Below are 20,051 nucleotides of genomic sequence, written 5' to 3'. Positions count from 1 at the left end.
TGTGAGGATTGGGAGGTCAATCCCACCACTCGTAACCAGTTGTCAAGACTGGAGTCGGGTATGTATTAGATGGTAGCTGACCCATGCCGTCGTCCAACTTATCCACGCTGAGGACGTTGTTGAAGGGAAGGACTGCTTCTCATCGAGAACGAGGAATGTGGGTTTACTTACAGTATCTACATAAGGACGTTGCAGTTCATCAGTCTAGCATGACTGCGAGAGAAAGTACACTGAGCAGCCGCACAACAGCGGTTTATAAACACTCGATCCCCCCTCGATACCAAGGTGAGGGAAACGGCCGACCAGGCACCGTAGATGAGCCGCCTCTTTGCGCGAGGGATTACACACACACACACACACACACTTCCGCACAGGTTCACGGTCCTCAGCCGAGGTCAGACGGTCTTCGCAGAACTCGGGGCTGACGTCAGGAACGGTGCGTGGGAAGGGGCCTCGAACTACGTTCCCTCGGGGACTCCCTTGTTCACAGCAGACCAGATCGGCGGTGGCGGGTTCCGCCACAAAGCTTGATTCGTGCAACTCATTTCGGCAATCCCGCGACGCAGAGTGGCGGACGTGGCGCATTGTCCAAGAAAAGTTGACGCCGCTGTCGCAACTGGCTGGCAAAACTTGCACCTCAGCGGGCCGTTCTTAACAGCGCCTCCATGGCGCGGAAAATCTCGACTGTCCAGCGCTGACAACCGCTGGGCAGGAAGAGAACGGCTGGTGGCCAGGGGGTGATGCCTTGGCTCGCAGCGACCACTTGTGTAATGATGTCCCCATACCATCCAACAAGGACAGGCAAATGCAAAACGAACCCCACAACACGGCTCTGCGCCGAGATGACGTATCTTGGACCTCACTTTAGACGGCTACGCTTCAATGAAAACATAAGTGCAGAAACAAAAAATGCTGCATTTCGCTATGCCAATTTTTGAAGCAATTTCGTGCAGAAAAATTCAGCTATCATGGAGGGAATCCTGCTAAAGAGAGGGGATCTTCTAGGCTTAACAAAATTAACAATAGTAACCCTAAAATTTAGGCGGGACCCTTAAACGCAGAATTTAAATTAGCTTGCTCAAACCATCCGCACTGCTATGCAACTTTCCCTTTATATCTAACGGAGAAGTTGTACTCTTGGAGAGTGAGACTCCATCGGAGCAAGCGGCCATTTTTGTGTGACATTTGATTGAGCCACGTCAGAGGATAGTGGTCGGTCTCGAAGATGAACTTCGCTCCGTACAAGTAACACGACAAATTCTGGGCAGCCCAAACTAAACAAGCGCATTCCTTCTCTGAGGCGCTGTATGCTTCCTCTCTTACATTTAGTTTACGGCTGGCATAGAGGATAGGATGCTGCTCGTTATCGTCGCCGACCTGACGAAGTACCGCGCCCATACCCCTGTCGATTGCGTCGCATTGAACTATAAATTCGTTTGCGTAGTCTGGCGCGCGAAGCACAGGACGAGAAACCAACAGAGTTTTCAAACTTTGGAAAGCGTTCTCCTTGTCCTTATCCCAGTGTATGCTACTCGGTGCTCCCTTTCGGAGGGCGTCCGTTAATGGACTTGCAATTTGCGAGTAATTCGGAATGTACCGTTGATAGTACCCCACAAGTCCCAAAAATGAACGAAGGTCTGTTTTCGTGCGCGGCTGAGAAAATTCTCCAATCGTAGCTATTTTCAGCTCGGCCGGCCGTCTCATGCCCTGGCCGACAACATGGCCCAGATAAGTAACCTGCGAACAACCAAACCTACACTTCTCCGCCTTCATTGTTAAGACGGCTTCCCTCAACCGTGAGAACACCTGTTTGAGGTGCGACACGTGTTGTTCCCAGTTGTCCGAAAAAATTGCTACATTATCAAGATAGGGCAAGGCGAACTCCTGCAAGTCTTTTAGGACAATATCCATTAACTTAGAGAAGCTAAACGGCGCGTTCTTCAGCCCGAAGCTGAGTGCGAGAGGGCGAAAAGTGCCTACAAGTGAGATGAATGCGGCATAGCGGCTGGCGCTTTCTCAAAGGGGAACTTGCCAGTACCCCCGCACGAGATCTATAGTTGAAATGTATTTAGCAGCGCTAACTCTTTCAATTCGTTCCTCAATGTTGGGTATCGGGTACAGCTGATCCCTAGTGATGGCATTTAACTTCCTGTAGTCAACACACGGACGAGGGTCCTTGTTAGGTGTTTCTACCAGTATAAGCGGTAACGTGTAGTCACTCTCAGCGGGCTCAATAACTCCCAACTCTAGCATGCGCTGTATCTCTGCCTCCATAATCTCTCTCTGTCTTGGAGACACCCTGTAAGGCTTTGATCTTACCGGTTCGGTTGATGTCAGCTCTATTTCATGCGTTATTAGTTCGGTTCTACCTCGCCGATCGCTGAACCTGTCGATATATTCCCCTAACACCCCTTTTAGCTCATCTAGCTGCTCGGGTCTTAGAGCGTGCGAGCTTACCGAGTGTTCTACTACTTCTTCTAGGCCGATTTCAGAGTTGGAGGTCGCCCTATACTCCTTAAACTTGGTACTAGTGCCATCCTGCTCTTTGATGGTATAGTTAACGACTCCGCTCCGCTCTACATACGGCTTCATCAAATTACAGTGATATATCTTCACTTCCTTCCTGCGACCGGGCATTTTCAGAGCATAGTTAGTATCTGAAAGTTTGTGCAACACTTTAACGGGCCCGTCCCAGTGAACTTCAAGCTTGTTGTTTCTTGAAGGTTTAAGGATCACTACCTGGTCTCCGGCGTTAAACGTACAAAGCCTCGCATTCTTGTCGTAATAGAATTTGGCGCTCTTTTGAGCTACTCCCATGTTCTTTTCGACTAGTTCTTGGGTTGCGCTTAGCCGTCCCAGCAGATTTAGCACGTATTCAACCACTGTTGAACTCTCTCCTCTTTCCTCCCACATCTCTCTTAACATTCTTAGTGGAGAACGGAGTGTCCTCCCATACACTAGTTCTGCTGGCGAGAACCCTGTCGCTTCATGTGGAACCATTCGCAAAGCAACCAAAGTTGCCGGCCGAACAATTCTCCCAGTCCTCCTTGTGCTCGTAACAGAGCGCACGCAAAACTCGCTTAAGCCCTGAATGCCACCTCTATACACTGTTTGACTGAGGGTGATAGACGGAACTGTGTATCAACTTTACCCCGCACTTTTGAAAGAAGGTGGAAGTCGGAGCGCTGGTGAATACTGACCCTTGATCCGCCTGAATTTCGGCTGGAAACCCAACTCGTGCAAATACTGTCAAAAGCGCGTCTACTACTTCGGTGGAGCTGAGCTCTTTCAGAGGGATTGCTTCTGGAAACTTTGTAGCCGGACACAGCATGGCAAACAAGTACCTGTAACCCGATTTTGTTTTAGGAAGAGGCCCTACCGTGTCTATCACAAATCGTCTGAAAGGTTCTGTTATCAAGGGCACTACCTTTAGTGGAGCTTTCCATGTCTCTCCTAGTTTACCCGAGCGCTGGCAGGCGTCACATGATCTTACAAAGTTTTCTACGTCTTTGAAACAGTCAGGCCAGTAGTATTCCATAAGCAATCTTTCCTTTGATTTGTTTATGCCTAGGTGGCCGGACCACCCATTTCCATGACATAGACTCATAAGGTCCTCCCTGTACTTAGCAGGTACGACTAACTGATCTAGAATCCTACCCTGACGATCTCTGTAGTGCCGATACAATTCTCCTCTCTCTTGTAGTTCATCAGTCTAGCATGACTGCGAGAGAAAGTGCATCAGTCTAGCATGACTGCGAGAGAAAGTACACTGAGCAGCCGCACAACAGAGGTTTATAAACACTCGGTCCCCCTCGATCCCCCTCGATCCCAAGGTGAAGGAAACGGCCAACTAGGCACTGCAGACGAGCCGCCTTTTTGCGCGAGGGATTACACACACACACTTCCGCACAGGTTCACGGTCCTCAACCGAGGTCAGACGGTCTTCGCAGAACTCGGGACTGACGTCAGGAACGGTGCGTGGGAAGGGGCCTCGAATTACGTTCCCTCAGGGACTCCCTTGTTCACAGCAGACCAGATCGGCGGTGGTGGGTTCCGTCAAAAAGCCTGGTTCGTCCAACTCATCTCGGCAATCCCACGACGCAGAGTGGCGGACGTGGCGCATTGTCCAAGAAAAGTTGACGCCGCTGTCGCAACTGGCTGGCAAAACTTGCACCTCAGCGGGCCGTTCTTCACAGCATCAATGGCGTAGTGACATGACATTACATATCAGTTTCGTTTTTTTCGTGCTGTTTTTAATTTGGTCGGTTCACATATGTTTGCTCTTTTGGATAGACAAGCACTGGAAGACAGTGCTGTGTGCAACCTCTCCTGTCCCTGCCCCCATGTTGCACTGTTCTAAATTGAACAGACGGTCAATGAACAAGTTCAAACTCTCACGTTATAAAAGATCAGCGTACTTTTTTTCGTTGTATGCACGCACAGAATACAAGCTGCGAAATTCGCTATGCTGCAAGCTCGTGAGAATGTCGAGCATCACAAGTAGTGATAACCTATACATCTGCGCTTGCAAAGCGCTTCATACTATTTCGAGATCATTTATGAAGGACATCGAGGAACTGCGAGTGAAAGAAAAAGAATAATGCTCAGCAGAAATTATTCCTGCGCGGTGCGTCTCCTCGGGATAATTAAATACACTTTGGCTCATAAATCAGAAAGTTATAAAATTGTTCAAACAGCCTCTTTCGTGAAATAAAATGTTAATGCAATTCAAAAGTATGTTACAATAAAGTGAATTTTTTCTTTCAAAATGACTTCTGAGCCGTTCCCACATATACACACGTACACGCACTCACAGATTCAATGTTATACTTACTAGCATGACCACAATTATCTATTCATAAGAAATTTATGCAGATCCCACGCACAGTGGGAATCAATGTTATGTATAGTATTCTGCAAGTAGCTCACTATCCAGCATCGTTTGGGGTTCCGCAAAGCGTTAATGAACATGTTCGTGTGAGGCGAGCAGTTTTGTGTGCGATGCGAGCGTGCGTAAAAACAGCAGCAAGACCACCACAACAATGACGACGACAATATCGTTGAAATGGTATCGTTTCTACTCCGGCTGTTCGAAGCGAGTTTACGACATGCCGGTTGCTGGGTTGTACGTCGGTACTGGACGAGCGTAAGCGATAGAAATACATATAGTGAAGTCGTCTACGGCTACGTGTTGTACCATCTACGTAGCTGTGCCAATGTCGTGTGGTCTATGTGAAAACTACGATGACATTTGTACTCGACGAAGGAACGTCAAACCTGTTCGAGATGGGCCGATCACGAAGGCGGTACATGTCGCACAGCTTCGAAGTAGCGCAAGCTGCCACGAGGAATCAACTGTGGAATGTGGGCCGTGCAGTCTAACACAGCGTCTCAAATCGCTAGCTGCCATGAGCGAAGAATGCAAGAAACTGGCACGCAACACACGCGCCAAACGTCTCAGAAACAGTTGACATTTACACGCGAGTGGTATGCATGCGATCGTGGCCTATTGTTAGGCCATCAGGTTGGTATGCTGGAAGACAGAGGTTCGCTCCAGCCATCGGTCACGCTTTCTTTTCATTGGAGAGAACTAAAACTAAGCGAGACAGGAACCTACCTACCAACCGAAAAACGTCTAGAATGAGGCAAATGATGCTCCGAAATTTAAAAAATTCGGAAATTACTGACATGTGCGGTCAGGAAGACTTGATCAAAGCTACCCAGAGTGAATTTTGTTTCGTATACAGTTTTAAAACTTATCTTCATTACTCGTAGCATCATCAAGAGTAAGCACAAAAGGGTTTCCAGGCCATGCTGCTAAGTTAAACAGGCAAAGTATATATATATATATATATATAAACATCTTAATGGTACATTCGACTTCATTTTAAAGTCTGTATACAACGCTGCAAAAACTAAGGTTTACGCCGAGTACGAGCGGACTTCAACGTTAATAATAAAGCCTCCTTATTGCTATTTAGCTTGCTAACTCGTGCAGCACACAAAGAATGTTGTTCACAGCTTTTTAACACTTCCGGAGTGTTTTGAAATGGTTATTTGAAGATGCCACCAGAGAAAGCATACAAAGGGACACTAAAGAGGTATGTTAAGCTGCATTAGTAAACTACACTTTTGCAACAGCCAAACGGCCAATAACCACATGACAGAAGGCTGGGCAAGCCAGAAAAGAAGCAAAACTTAGCAGAATGGTGGCTATGCTGCCCAGAAGTTTCTGCACCAGCTGACCATGACGTCATGGACCTTGACGCAGCGTATGCTCGGGTCTAGTGAACTATAAAAAAAAACTAGTACATTGCATTCTAGAGGACGGACCGACGGACGGACCGAAAAAATCCATAAAGAATACATCAAAATCCATGACGTCACACTGACATACCGGCGCCGACGTTTTGGCGTGAAATTCAAAAAGGAAAAGTTTCACCTTCATTTTCTCAAGTTTTTACACCAATTAAACGCAGATGTGGTTTTAATGGAATGCTTTTAACTGGTTTTGTCTTGCTCTTTAGAGTCCCTTTCAATGGAGAATGGTAGGGACATTGAAGGCACTCACTTCCTTCCACAACTTCCCCTGCGTTGATTTGATCCGTGTTTATGTCGCTCCAAAAGACTGTTGTCTTGGGGCCACTTAATAGAAAATCCAATGCCACAGCAAGAGTGTTGCTATTGTACAAGAAGTGGCTCTCGCCCTTCGATTCCACAAATGACTGCTGAATACCAACACTAGTGGTTATCAAAAGGTACGACGCTAATGGATCTGAAAAAAAAAACAAAAAAAAAACAAATGGAGACAAGTACCAATGTTTGGACACAGTAGGCCATAATAACACAACAGTAGAAATTACATAAGGACATCACTTTGGAGTCCTTCACTCCATTTTTGTATTTATGGATGTCAAACAAGTAGGCAAGTGGTACAAAGAAATCACCTAGCGAAAGTATTTGACAGCGCTAGTGACAGGGACTAAACACGTACGACAACACGGGCGCCTAGGATTTATTATTTCGGCCTGTACAAGAAGTACATACAAGTGGTACATTTCATTAGTTTTGCCATATATAACAATTTCATGTCTAATCGCATGCACAAATATAAGCTGTGAAAAAATTTTGTACAACACTGCTCTACGAAACCAACAAAGCTTTTTAAAAAAAAGGCACAATTTACATGGGTATAACACGGACAACTTTTGGGTACTGGCACTTTTCCATGGGTTACTATAACTTTTCCAAACAACATATAAATTAAAATATTAAGAGGATAGTGGGGGAGCCCAAGGAGCAGGTAACTGATTTTAGAGAAAAAAAAAAGAAACTTGTTTCATGGCATCAAAATAAAAATAGAAGATATGGAATATTCAAAATGTATTGTCATCTTCCAACACGGGCCGCGTCCGCCATCTTGCTGACGGCGTAGTTGCGAGCGCCGTGTTTACAGTGGGTAAAACTGGTTGCAAGGCTCGACCACCGCAGGACCCTAAAATGCAACAATCTTCATCGTACAGCGGTCTTCACTTTGCTGCCACGAATCAATGAAGCCACGCTAGCGGGTCTTTGCACCCGTGGATATCCGTTCGGACGGCATTCACAAGATGCGTACTGCTTTGAAGCCGAAACCTACGCCTGCCTCCTTTTGCGCCGATGTGCGCTTCGAACCTGAGCTAAGTGGCATTGGAAACCTGTTCCCTCGCTCTCAAATTTTCGCGTGGTCTCCAGAACAACCTTTCTTTGCAATATAATGCATCAGATTCGTTGCGTTTGCAAGAAAACACGCCGCATGTGAAGGTTTGAAAATCCGGTAATAGTTCTGTTCGTCAAATGTAATAAAAAGTGGCAGTTACGCCCGAAAGGTGAAGCACTGATTGCGATAGCAAATTATTAGACAGCTATATGAAATAAGTTTAGCAGCTTTATCAAGTGCATAGACTGCTGTGAGCATTAGCTTACTAACTAAATTAACAACTTTTTATCTCGAAAACTTGAACGAGAGACGACGAGAGAACAACATACACAGGCGCTCGTCGTCTCTCGTTCACATTTTCGCGCTAAACAGTTGTATCATAGTTAAAAACTAGCCCGATCTCTCACACTACTAAATTAACAAGCACGCCGTAATGTGCGCACATGCAACAACGAGCATATCTCAATCGATGGTCGCGGACAGGCGCTGCGAGAACACTAGCGTGATGAGCGGCAGCAGCGGCGAGCGAATTCCCCTTAGTGCTGCCTCTCGCTTCAAGACGAACTAGGCGCGCAAGAACACAGCGCACACAAAGCCATCCTATATCGCGGGACCGCGTACCCTTCGAACCCATCGCAGATTGCACGATATGGCGCAGGCCGCCGCGCTCAGCCGCCGCAGACAGGAGATGCGCACTACGAAGCTAAAGGGAGTGCGATACAACCTACCCGTCCCCCTCTTTGCGCGCGTTAGAAGCCCGCGCACCCTCCCTGCCCTCCTCCCTTGAGCGCGCGAGATGACGTCGTCGTATGAAACGACCATCCTTCTCGGCTCCATCACCCTCGAAACGTTTCCCTTGCACCTACAACATAAATCGCGCGGCCGCGATGTTATCGCACTTTGACTTTATATAGAACCTCATGGCGAGGCAGACGACGACAGAGGAAACTCGTCTGTAGTGTCCATATAATTGCTATCGCAATAAAAAGCTCCATGCACACAATTAATCAGAACTGTTGGTTATTCCGTTCGCGTTGGATTCTCGCTTCGAGTGTGCTAAATGAAATTGTGCAAGTCAGGTTGCACATGCGTGTGCTGTGAAAACGGGGAAATTATGTGATCAAGTTGAAGGCCAGGACTGCCGGTTTCGTGCGCTGCTTTGTTCCGTTCACCGCAGCACGTGTCAAGTTTTCGCATGACAAGGCGTTGAGCTTGTTTTCTCTCGCTCCCATTCTGCGCAGTGCTGAATTCTCGTACTGATTTTATGTCTCAGTTTAGGACTTGTGTTCACAGACGCTCTGGCTGCAAGCACAGCACAATTACGTGAGCAACCATGGAAGCGCGCGGCTAGGCCCACTAGCACGGCGTCTCGATACCAGAGCCGAAAACAAAGAAGCACAAGCTTATTAAACGCCAAAGTATGGAAAACGAACGCGCATACGATTAAACAGCCCGCTGCGTAATGAAGCAGAGACAGTGTGGTGACTGGTGTACTTATCCGCAAGACACTGAATACTGGCCCGATGCAGCAGCCAGACAGTCGCATCGAACCCAGACAGCCAAAGTTCAAAAAAAAAAAAAAAAAAAGACATACTGAAACAAAGGTGCTTCGGCACAGGGCGTCTGGAGGAGAAATGGGCGAAAGAGGGAAACACGGCAGCCCGGCTGGGTGTCGAATGACCGCGGGCCTAGGAACGGGTGTTGAAGCAGAGACGCGTTCGACTTCCGATCGGGCAGGCGGAACTTTGCGCGAGGCCAGGCGCCGTTATCGCGAACTCCGCCAGTTGCAGCCGCCGCAACTGGCGGAGTTCAGGAGCAACCAAGCCTACACCGGAGCCAAAGCACCAAACTCCACTGATCAACTGACATCACCGCATCGCGTCGGATGATGGACGCGTAACTTGTGAGCCCTTTGCTAAAATCTCATTGTTTCTTCACGCACCGTGTCCTGTTAAGTCGCATTAGATGTTTAACTTTTTTTTTGTGAACTGTTAGTTTTGCTTTTTGGCCTGTTCTTTACTGTACTTTGATTACTGATTCCCAATATAAGTTTTGATTGCATATGTGCATATGGTGTCTCGTGTCCTTCTCTTCGCGTAGCACACCTGCACGCGTGACACTCAAGTTCCTTACATACAGCTAAAGGCTAGATCGCACGAGCATTTCCTGTCTACCTTTAGTGTACTGCTGCGAATAAGTGCAGTAGTAACTAACGTGCACCGAAGACGTAGCCGTTCTTCCATTTCGCTGCCCCCGGTTGGCAAAACCTGCTTTGACGAACTTTGCTGAGCTGTCTTACCTCTTGAGTGAAAAATAACAATAATAAATGCTCTCTCTGCACGCTTACACTATTGTGTCAAAGCGCTTTGTTTTTTCACAGTACAAATTAAAATACAATTTTCGTGAACATCACGCTGTCTTTTCAGATGGTTTTCATTTTTCTATCCTTACTGGGTCTCGAACAAATTCAAAGCGAAATGTGTGCCGAAAAAATTTTTAGACACTGCAAAAAATATTTTTAGCTGCTCAAGTGCTTAAAAATTTCAAGGTGCGCTGTTACAACATAGTAGTGAAAGAGTCGGGGTAGTGGTTAAACAGATATTTATTAAACATTTTTTTATGGACGCTAGCGTAGCCCCTGAACGCAAATTTAAATGAAGTAATAATAATAGTAATAATAATAATAATATTTGGGGTTTTACGTGCCAAAACCACTTTCTGATTATGAGGCACGCCGTAGTGGAGGACTCCGGAAATTTTTACCACCTGGGGTTCTTTAACGTGCACCTAAATCTAAGCACACGGGTGTTTTCGCATTTCGCCCCCATCATTAAATGAAGTCAACAGTGCGGAATATGATTGGGGGGGGGGGGGAGGAGGCGGAATGCTATTGTACTAGTCGCAGTAAGACACGAAGGACAAGATGTAAATTAAATGAGTACTGACAAAAATTCTGAGCCTGTTTTCTGCACTTAATCACTAGCTATTAGCAGGGACCCTGCTATTAGCCATGAGCGCGGCCTACAGGGGCGCTGCGACTCGCATCCGTCGTCTGCTACATTCTGGGTAGCGTACGCGTGCCACCCCCCCCCCCCCCCCCCCACGCAGTGTTTCCATTTATTCTCTCTAGTTTTGTGGCTGGTACAGCTCTGACGGCACTTTCAAGTTGTTTTTTTTTCTTTGCGATAGCAATTATTGTATTGCCTCTGAATTTAGGAATGCACGCCTTGGCCTCCGCGGCCCCAACCGACGGGCCGCCCTGCTTCTTTCGCTACCTCTTGTGTGCCCTCGTGATACTGCGCCGCCTGCTTTATTATAACCTCAGGTGCTCTCCTGAGGCCTCCGTTTGCCGGTTACATGTGCCATCCTGGAGCAGTGCTTGTAAACAATCCAATCTATCGTCGCGACGAAAAAAGCGACCCGCGACTTATACAGCCCCAGTCAGAACCTTGCCCTTTCAGACACAGCGATCACCAAAAGTGGCGTACGTGCCCACCGCTTCACTGTTCAGGCAGCCAGCGGTGGAGCGTACTCCGCAATGCCGACCGCACTCCGCAATGCCAGCATGTCTAGGGGACAAACGCATACAACACGCGCTAAAAGAAACCTCCTGCGTAGTGCCTAGGCAGAGTCACATATTCAAGAAGCAAAGGCCCCCAGATTTTCTCTCTCGCACCCGCTCTTACTAGAGCCTGCGCAGAAACGTCGAGCGCCGCAAGAAACGCCACGCCCCGCTGTATTCTTTATTCTATGATCTGGCCTCAGCCTCCAGACCTCTATAGTTTCGTATTCTCTCGATCGCGTTTGTTTGGTTTGCCTGGTTTGATCTCGTTTGCGCTTGTTTCTATTGACATGGTTCGCGATTGTTTTGTAATCTGATTGTATGCATGTGACGTGTCTCTCAAATTATTTGCCTCAATATATCCCGAAATAAGAAGCTGCGCTTAAATTTCGCATTAGGGAGTATCGTAATCGTCGGTGAATTTTTATCTTCCTTAAAACTTCTACAGGGATGCACATGTTTCGCTTAGTGTTCCAAAAAGGATTTTGCACTTCCCGCTGCACTGGTATTACTCAAATTTTGCAGAACGATCGTATTTTGTAATCTACGTCATTCACTGTAACACTGGCACAGTTAATTGCCTGGATTTTAAGAAAAAAGAAGTGCAAAACTGCATGCGCACGCCCGCCCGATAAAAAAAAGAAGTATGTGCTTTTGCATCGAGCGGCTGTGGCATGCGTTTGGAGAGGAGCGGGCACCCGCAGCAACCCTCCCTGACCAGCTGCTTTCTGTAGCTGCCGGCAGGCAGCGATACAAGTTTATGCTGACGCCGTCGCGGCAGCAGCTTGAATCCGTGTACACAAATATACCCCCTAGATCTACTAATATATGTGAACAACACTGCGATGTCCGGTTTTTCCGACTACTGTTACAGGCTGCTAGGAAATTGAACGTTTTCCAAAATACCATGGTCCGTAAACTTTTGTAGTTGACTGCACCTGTAACGGATCTGGCCCTATTAACCTCTTCTCTAATTTTTTTCCCGCTAATATTGAAGCACAGCTTGCTTATCTCAACGGCTGGCCAGTTGATGCTTCCGTCCACTTTATATTCAACCTCTTCGGGATGGTGCACATTACCTACAGGTCTTGCTCGGTGAATCTTTGCGTTCCATTACAATGTCCTGAGTGGTCTCCTGATTTTTGCTGTAGCAGACACATGCCACATTTTGTTGTGAATATTTGCCCCAGCCTGTTTTTGTCCTTAGGCAACCAGCTCAAGCCTCAAGTAGCAAGGCACTGCCCTTTGTCTTACCATACATACAGATATTCCCTTCCAATTTCTTTCTTGCCATTCTTGTAAATCTCCATATACTTTTTTGTTTCCAATATGTACATCCAATTTACTGTGTCTGCCACTTTATTTTTGATGACTCCTGGTTGTATATATACACTTTAAATTGCCGTGCACCTTGGTTGCCAACTTTCCTGACCTCTTTCTCCATTGTCTTCATGCTTTTGAGGTATATATTTGTGTACTTTAGTTGCCCATTTATTTTCATCCATGTTCCTGAGTCATTCTACGAAACTAATTTTGCTCTGGGCTTCTATGACTTCAAAAGTAGCGCAACCCATGCCACCCTGCCCTGCTTTATTTGTGGTCGTAGTGTGGGCTCCCAAAACCAACCAGCCTACTAATTTTTGGTTAACTTCAACCCCAACAAGATATCCAATTAAAGCAGCCCAAAATGGCATATGCAAATGTTAGCAGTAGAAACATTACTCATTTCTAGATTATACGCACCACCTCATATTGTAGCCCCGAAGTGCTCCATGTTTCATTATTGCTGCATTCCACATCTCCTTCATTTTTAGATTTTCAGACCCCAATGCACTTATATTGCTTGACTATGGGTATGACTTGCCATTGAATTGATACCACATAATTACTTGTCTTCATTAAAGATAATTTCCTATTTCTCTGTGCAAAACGAAAGACCTAGATTTGTCACTGCATTGCCACACATACTTGCAAATCTGCAAATATCTTGCATTGTCCACTAGAAGCACCTTATAGTCATCTGCATAGATCAGCCCAGGGACCTTCTGTTGAACTGTTTGCCCAATATAAATGTAAGATAAATCAAACCCTAATTCACTGTTTTCCAGTCGTCTCTCAATGTCCTTAACAAAGCATGAACAATGGACAGAGGGCATCCTTGTCCTTGCTCCAGTCTTGTCAAAGCTTCCTACACTAAATATTGATCTCTCAGACTTCTCTATTGCTGGATCTGTTTGAATATGGGTGCAGCTTTATTCGCACAAGACGAGGACAGAGAAGAGGCTAAGACACACGAGTGCAGACTTGTGTGCACTTGTCACTTTCCGTTTATACGTGTTAATTACGATGAAATTCTGTTTTTTCGGCGACCCTGTGGTCTGTATACTTTTGCTCATGGGTGTACTTAGATTCAGGTGCACATTAAAAAAACCCAGGTGGTACAAATTTCCAGAGTCCCCCACTACGGCGTGCCTCATAATCAAATTGTGGTTTTGGCACGTAAAATCCCACAATTTAATTTTTTTTCTAGTACACCCTACCTGGATTTCACTGTAACCTGGAGCTCTAACTAAAATAACATCTGCAAAGCAGACGATGCGCTGCGGTACATCAGAGACATTATTAGGGATAACTTTGGTAAGAAAACGCAGTCCATATTCAATAAGGTGACAGTTTGGGCATGTTGGTAAGACATGAATGCATATTTATGTGCACAAGGCGAGTACAGAGAAGAGGCTAAGACACACGAGCGGATATTTACAATAGTGTCTTATTTCGAAGAAGGGAACCACATAAAAGGCAAATTCTGTGACACATCACGTGTGTGCGCCCGCAGAAAATTCCTATCTTTACGCAAGAAAGATAGCTCCTTCCTGGAAAGGGCGATAGACAGTTTGTTGACTGTGCGGAATTGTTTGCAATCTGCCTTTGATTTGTGGATCAAGCTAGGAGGTTGGTCAGAGCAGACGATGTCTTAATGACAGGCTTCGGGAGCATTGCTACAATGTGTTAGAAATGAGAGGTGGGTTTTGGGATGCACACTGTAGAAATTCCATGCATAATCAGGCAAACGCTGCAAAAAAGGTCACCTGTAAACCAGTGCATAGTGCTTGCTGAATTGTCAGCAAAAGTCGTAACCAGTTAACCCGCAAGATCATCGAAGTGGAATTGATTGACAAGTGTGGGGACACCTGTGTGTCAAAACCATTTATCACCCTTTCCAGGAAGGAGCTATCTTTCTTGCATAAAGATGGGAATTTTCTGCGGGCGGCACACACGATGCATTACAGAATTTCACATATATGAGGTTCCTTTTTTCAAAATAACACACTGCCGTAAGTCTGCGCTCGGTTGTCCTAGCCTCTTCTCTGCCCTCGCCTCATGTACATAAAGCTGCATTTATGTCTTACCAACATGCCCAAACTGTCACCTTATTTTGCAACAGAACTGCTTGTTAGCCTAGTTGGTGCTTGCTAAAAGACATGTTTTTTGCTGCAAGTTAAAACACACACAAAAGGAAGAACCGCCCGTGTTGTCTTCTATGTGTCTTCCTTTTGTATGTGTTTTAACTTGCGGCAAAAAGCATGTCTTGTCACCTTATGGAATATGGACAGCGCTTCCTTACCAGAGTTATACCTAATAACGTCTCTGATGTACTGCAGTGTATCGTCTGCTTCGAAGATGTTACCGCCTTCATCTTTATAGCTGTTTGCAAATCTTTAGTTGGAGCTCCAGGTTACAGTAAACTTCTAGTACACTGTATCAAGGTGCAGCAACAACGCTGGTAGCCACATCTGGTGATGCAGTGTCTAACCAAAGGTCTAACCAAAGTGTCTAATAAAAGTTTCAATCAGTAACACTGTAACTCGCATATTCTGCCTAACTGTTGGCGTAAAACATGGGTAGCAACATAATCGTTAACATACCCTACTATTATGGTACCTTCGACAATAACAGAGGTGACAAAAAAAATTGAACTGCATTGTAGTTGGACAAATCGTCACAACATGTCACCACCAGCTTTGCTACTGCTCGCCATGGCTCCGGTAACCTAGTAATCTGTAAATGGTAAGAAGTTTGTATGTTCGCTTCGTATGTGAATGTACATATACTTTGTGTCCAATGAGCACAAGATACTCGATGCGATCAGTACTGAAGCCTCTTCCGAACAGCAATAGATGCCAATGACATTGTACATCACCGAACTCAATTGCTGAAACTCGTGATGCAACAGTGTTACACTGTAACAGTGTTTACAAATAAGAATCACACTGGTGACTACACCAATAGGTGCTACACTTTCCAATTTGTCACTCGCATGAACTGAAATGCACCTGCATTTGCGATTGATACCTTACAAATATTTATGAGTTTGTAGCAATCGAAACTACCAGTCATTCAGAGATATTTTTGTGCCAATTAAATGGATGTACAGTTAGGTACTAGCAGCAGCACCCAGTTCGCATTGTCGTCAGCATCCGCCACTATTTAGCATGCAGGTCGATTTTATTAGCTCATTTTGTTGTCCCCTTCTGCTGGGGAAAAAGAAACAGCCAGCTAGGTCGTTGCTGTCGTTGTTGCCGCCATTGTTGTCGCCGTTGTTACCACGGATCTATTGCTTCACTTATTAGCTCCGAGGTCTTTCAGTGGTGCCTTCTCGCGTGTGATGTCAGCAGAAGGACTCCACTGTCACATCGCGCATGCATTCACTACGTGACGATTTGATGCTGTCAGTCGACGTGCTGTCAGTCGAAACGCCACAAAGCTGCATTTGCTCTCCTTTTCCTATTTATCATTTCCTTAAAGCAGCAACTTTGAGGCCAAACCCGAAATGCGCGCGAGCTGTCGCCTGCCATTTCGCTTTGCCGATATATGCAAACCACAACGTGTTTTCTGGACGCGCGTGAGATCGCAGCCACGAGCGAAACATGGCGGAACGAACATGTCAAGTGAGTGCACTGTCCCCACTGGTCAGGCACAAGCAAAAGACAAGATAAGCAGTCAAATCGAGCTGCGCTCCATCTATCGTAAGCCGCCGCAAACATGCTGAGATAACAGAGCACAACACTTCACGGCGCTGGTGTCAGTCCAAGCCGGTCAAGGCCACGCTGCGGAGCGTTCGTGTTAAGCGTGCTGACGGCTGTACATCAATATATATGAAGTGTGTAACAATTACGTTGTTGCCTACCTCATTAAAAAAAAATGTAATATTCATTTCCACTGCTGCTTTTAATGCGCAAGAAGTACCAAAGCTGTCCAGAGAGTCTGTTTTTGTGCATTTCCTCTGGCACAGCTTGTTGCTGAGACACGAAGTCTCAAAACTTTGCAAGGCGTCCTACAGCCTCGGCTAGAATTACAGGATTTGAATCTGCCTGTCATTGCATCTTCCTCGTCGCACTCTCCTTCTTCAGGATGAACACTGGAAACATTCCAGATCTGATATTTCAGTACAGGTAACCAATTCACCGTCACACTGCACACAGCCGCCACTAGAGGGGCAATTTGGGGGCCGCACGCATCAGCTACGCCAGTGCTGCAGAGCGCAAAACTTCGTTGAACTGATTGAAAAAAATCAGCCCAGGTCCACTGATAAAATTCGTTCAACTGAAATATTTGCTATTCAGAAATTAGTTGAACTGAAAGATTTTTGCATAGAATGCATAGGAGAACCGCTGGGCATTTTCTAAAAGTTTGCTATTCTCAAATACTCATTAAACAGACGTTCGTACAACTGAGAGTTTACTGCAGACAGTGGTGCAATTAATGTTACAGATAAACCACTTGACATTTTTCTTGTCAGAAAAAATTTACTACATGCAACACCAAGTAACTAGAATTAAGAGCGAAATCCAAAATTTGTGTTGAAATACAATGCCATTTAGCTGATGCAAAATTTTGCAAATGAGCCCTGCGATCGTGCTTCATTTCCAAATGTGCGTAGACTCACTCGCACGATGCAATGTTTTATGACTGAGTCACAAGATCATCTGCCTGCCTGCAAGCTGTAGTTCTGTAAAATGAAATTTATTTACAATAAACAAAATTTAATATTGAGATTTTACATGCCAAAACGACCATATAATTATTAGGCATGTCGTAGTGGGGGACTGTGGATTGGTTCTGACCACCTGGGTTTGTTTAACGTGCACCTAAATCTAACTATACACAAGCGTTTTTGCATTTCGCCTACACTGAAATGTGGCCAGGGTTGCGACCTCGAACTTCGCAGTGCAACGTCATAGCTAATTCACTAACACATCGGCCATTATATGGAATATACATTGAATATATAACATTTGTTGTCCTCCTAATGTTAGCATTCATAATACTTACACTAGCAATAAATACAGATAGACAGATAGCAATAGGAGAGTGCAGTGATAAGTGAGCATGCTGTGAGAGCACAAGCGAATGCATGAAAATGAACCTATTCCAGCTGGATTTTAGCAGAAGAAGGCAAGTCTCCCGTCTAATGTCACAAAAGTGGCACTCACAGCACCACCACTGGTCGCACACGAGGCTAATAGTAGCAAACAGCATTGGGAGAATGCCACAGAACAAGTGAGAAAGCAGCAGCTACGCTGCTGAAGCTATGCTGTCAAGCGAGCCGTTTCGTTTTGGCGTGCCGTTAACAAGATGGCGGATGGCATTTTGTGGCAAGTCGACAGATGGCCCTCGACATTTTAAATGTCCCTTATTGTTACATTAAAGATCTTTAGAGCAGAAACATTCACAACTACCATGGCAACAGCCCCAGCAGCACATTCTTCCAGCATGTCCAAAACAGACAAACATAAAATAAAATGCTAAATCATAGACATGTTTCTTTTTCTTTAACTTACACCTCTGCAGTGAATACTTTCAATTCAAAACTCAAACTTTACACTGTAGAGAATTTTAAAATAGGGGCCCCGAACGTTTTGGGGCCCCCAAAAGAAACAGCGTCCAAGACACTGCGCATGCACAAGACGCAAACAGCATTTGGGTTTTTCATAGGGCACACTATTTTGCTGATTTAACGGGAGCCCCAAAAGCTTTAGTGTGAACAAACATGGTGGCACACATCAAAGTTGACAGCTCTAACCTAGCACCAAACTGGGCTCAATTCATGGTAACGCGCAATTTCGTAAGCTAGGAGAAGTGACTGCAGTTATCGCTTTCTCTCAACTAACATGTGTAATGAAGATTGATTCATCAGGCACTGCTGATTCCAAATTCAATTGCCATTTTCATGGCTCGCAAGCCTAACACTGCTTAACTTGGCTGGTGAAGACACGTAAAGTTAGTTACTCGTAACTATGTGCAACAAATTGCTTGCTGCTAATAGAATAACCTTTAAACACTAATTAAACACGAAAACACAAGTCAGAATTCCTCTTCTTATCATAAAATGGTATATTTTATTCAATTATTTATAATAGCTTTTCTTTGATGCCGTAGTGGTGCTCAGGGATAGAGGCGGTCAAGGAAGTCTCGGAGCAGCTCTGGGAGCAGCAAATTTGGCACATTGGAGCAGTTTTGAAGCATGAATTATCCGTTTTGGAGCAGTAAATACATGTTTTGGAGCAGCTTGGTAAAGGTCAATATGAGTGAAGTACAGGCATATGAAGAAAAGGTATTCCTTATTGGACTTCGCAGAACACTATTAGATTATGGCAGATCAGTTCTGCAGAAGCCTGCAAGGCGATTAAAATTCATGATAGGGAAAAATTGTAATCCACCCAACTATAACATGAAGCTACATAAGAAACCCGTACACGTTTTCAGAAACCCCCATAAATTACATACCGGATGTGCCAACTAACTGTGGCCAAGAAAAAAAATAAGGGCTTTCTGTGAACAGCACCCACTCTAGGATGATAATGCTAGTCAAGTTTGTTTCTTTTTTTCAATGTAAACAAGTAACTAATATAAAATTTTAATGAACTAATATTTATTACCTTATTTATTCAATAAGGTGCCAATGCAAAGGTTGTGGTACATGTCGAGAAATGACTGATAACAGTGTATATAATGACCTAGGTCATGTGTGGTCCTTTTTTCCCCACAAAAGAATGAAAACAAAGCCTGTGAAATTTGTCTAAAAATCCACATGACAACATGTCCTCGCACCAGTCTCAAGTAAGTGGTCTCAGGTGCAAACCTTGTCATCAGTGCACTGTGTAGAACAGGCAAACCAGGGGGCACGATATTGCAACAGTTTGGAAAGTGAACCTTTACACGATCTCACTACTTCACGTTTGGTAAGGACCGAAGATGCGCGCCAAAAACTGCTGACACGTCTGGAAAAAAGTGCTGCCACTCATTCCCAGTGCCCCTGTTTGACGAACTTTGCGTAAAAATGGATTCAATATTTGGTGCACAGAAGCACTGTCACAGTCAGAGTGGTTTATTTTTACTTTCTATTTATTTCATGGGCTTTCTTTCTCGTTAAAAAAAGTCTTCACAAATGGTAGGTTGTTTTAAAAGCTGTTATCGGTCATTTGTAACTGTCATTGAAAATTTTTTCACAGACATCTCATCGACTAGGTAAATTTATGAACTTGTCTAATTGAACTGATTCGTGCACAATAAAGAAGAAATATTCACAGTGGCCACCATGAACAACACCTTTCAAGGTACAGTGAATGCCAATCGAGTAGTGCCCTCTGATAATTTTTAATTATTGGCAACCTGCAGTTAAGATAGCAGAATGCTGCAGAATAAATGCGAAGTAATGTACTGGTCATTGCACATTTCCCATTATTTCACATTACTTGGAGAGAAAAGGTGCCAAGGGATTTTTGAAAA

General features: G+C 45.0%; 1 protein-coding gene across 1 annotated transcript in view; it reads right to left on the bottom strand.

Annotated features, from left to right (window-relative positions):
• LOC142565999 (low-density lipoprotein receptor-related protein 2-like) overlaps nt 1-20,051 on the bottom strand; it is a 114,911-nt gene that overhangs the window by 90,125 nt on the left and 4,735 nt on the right. The window contains exon 3 of the mRNA XM_075676678.1: nt 6,572-6,775. Coding sequence (XP_075532793.1) covers nt 6,572-6,775 — 204 coding nt within the window. The remainder of the gene's footprint in view (nt 1-6,571; nt 6,776-20,051) is intronic.

This window comes from Dermacentor variabilis, chromosome 1 (assembly GCF_050947875.1).
Source record: "Dermacentor variabilis isolate Ectoservices chromosome 1, ASM5094787v1, whole genome shotgun sequence".
Classification (NCBI taxonomy): Eukaryota; Metazoa; Arthropoda; class Arachnida; order Ixodida; family Ixodidae; genus Dermacentor; species Dermacentor variabilis.
This window is presented reverse-complemented; position numbering and strand designations above follow the sequence as displayed.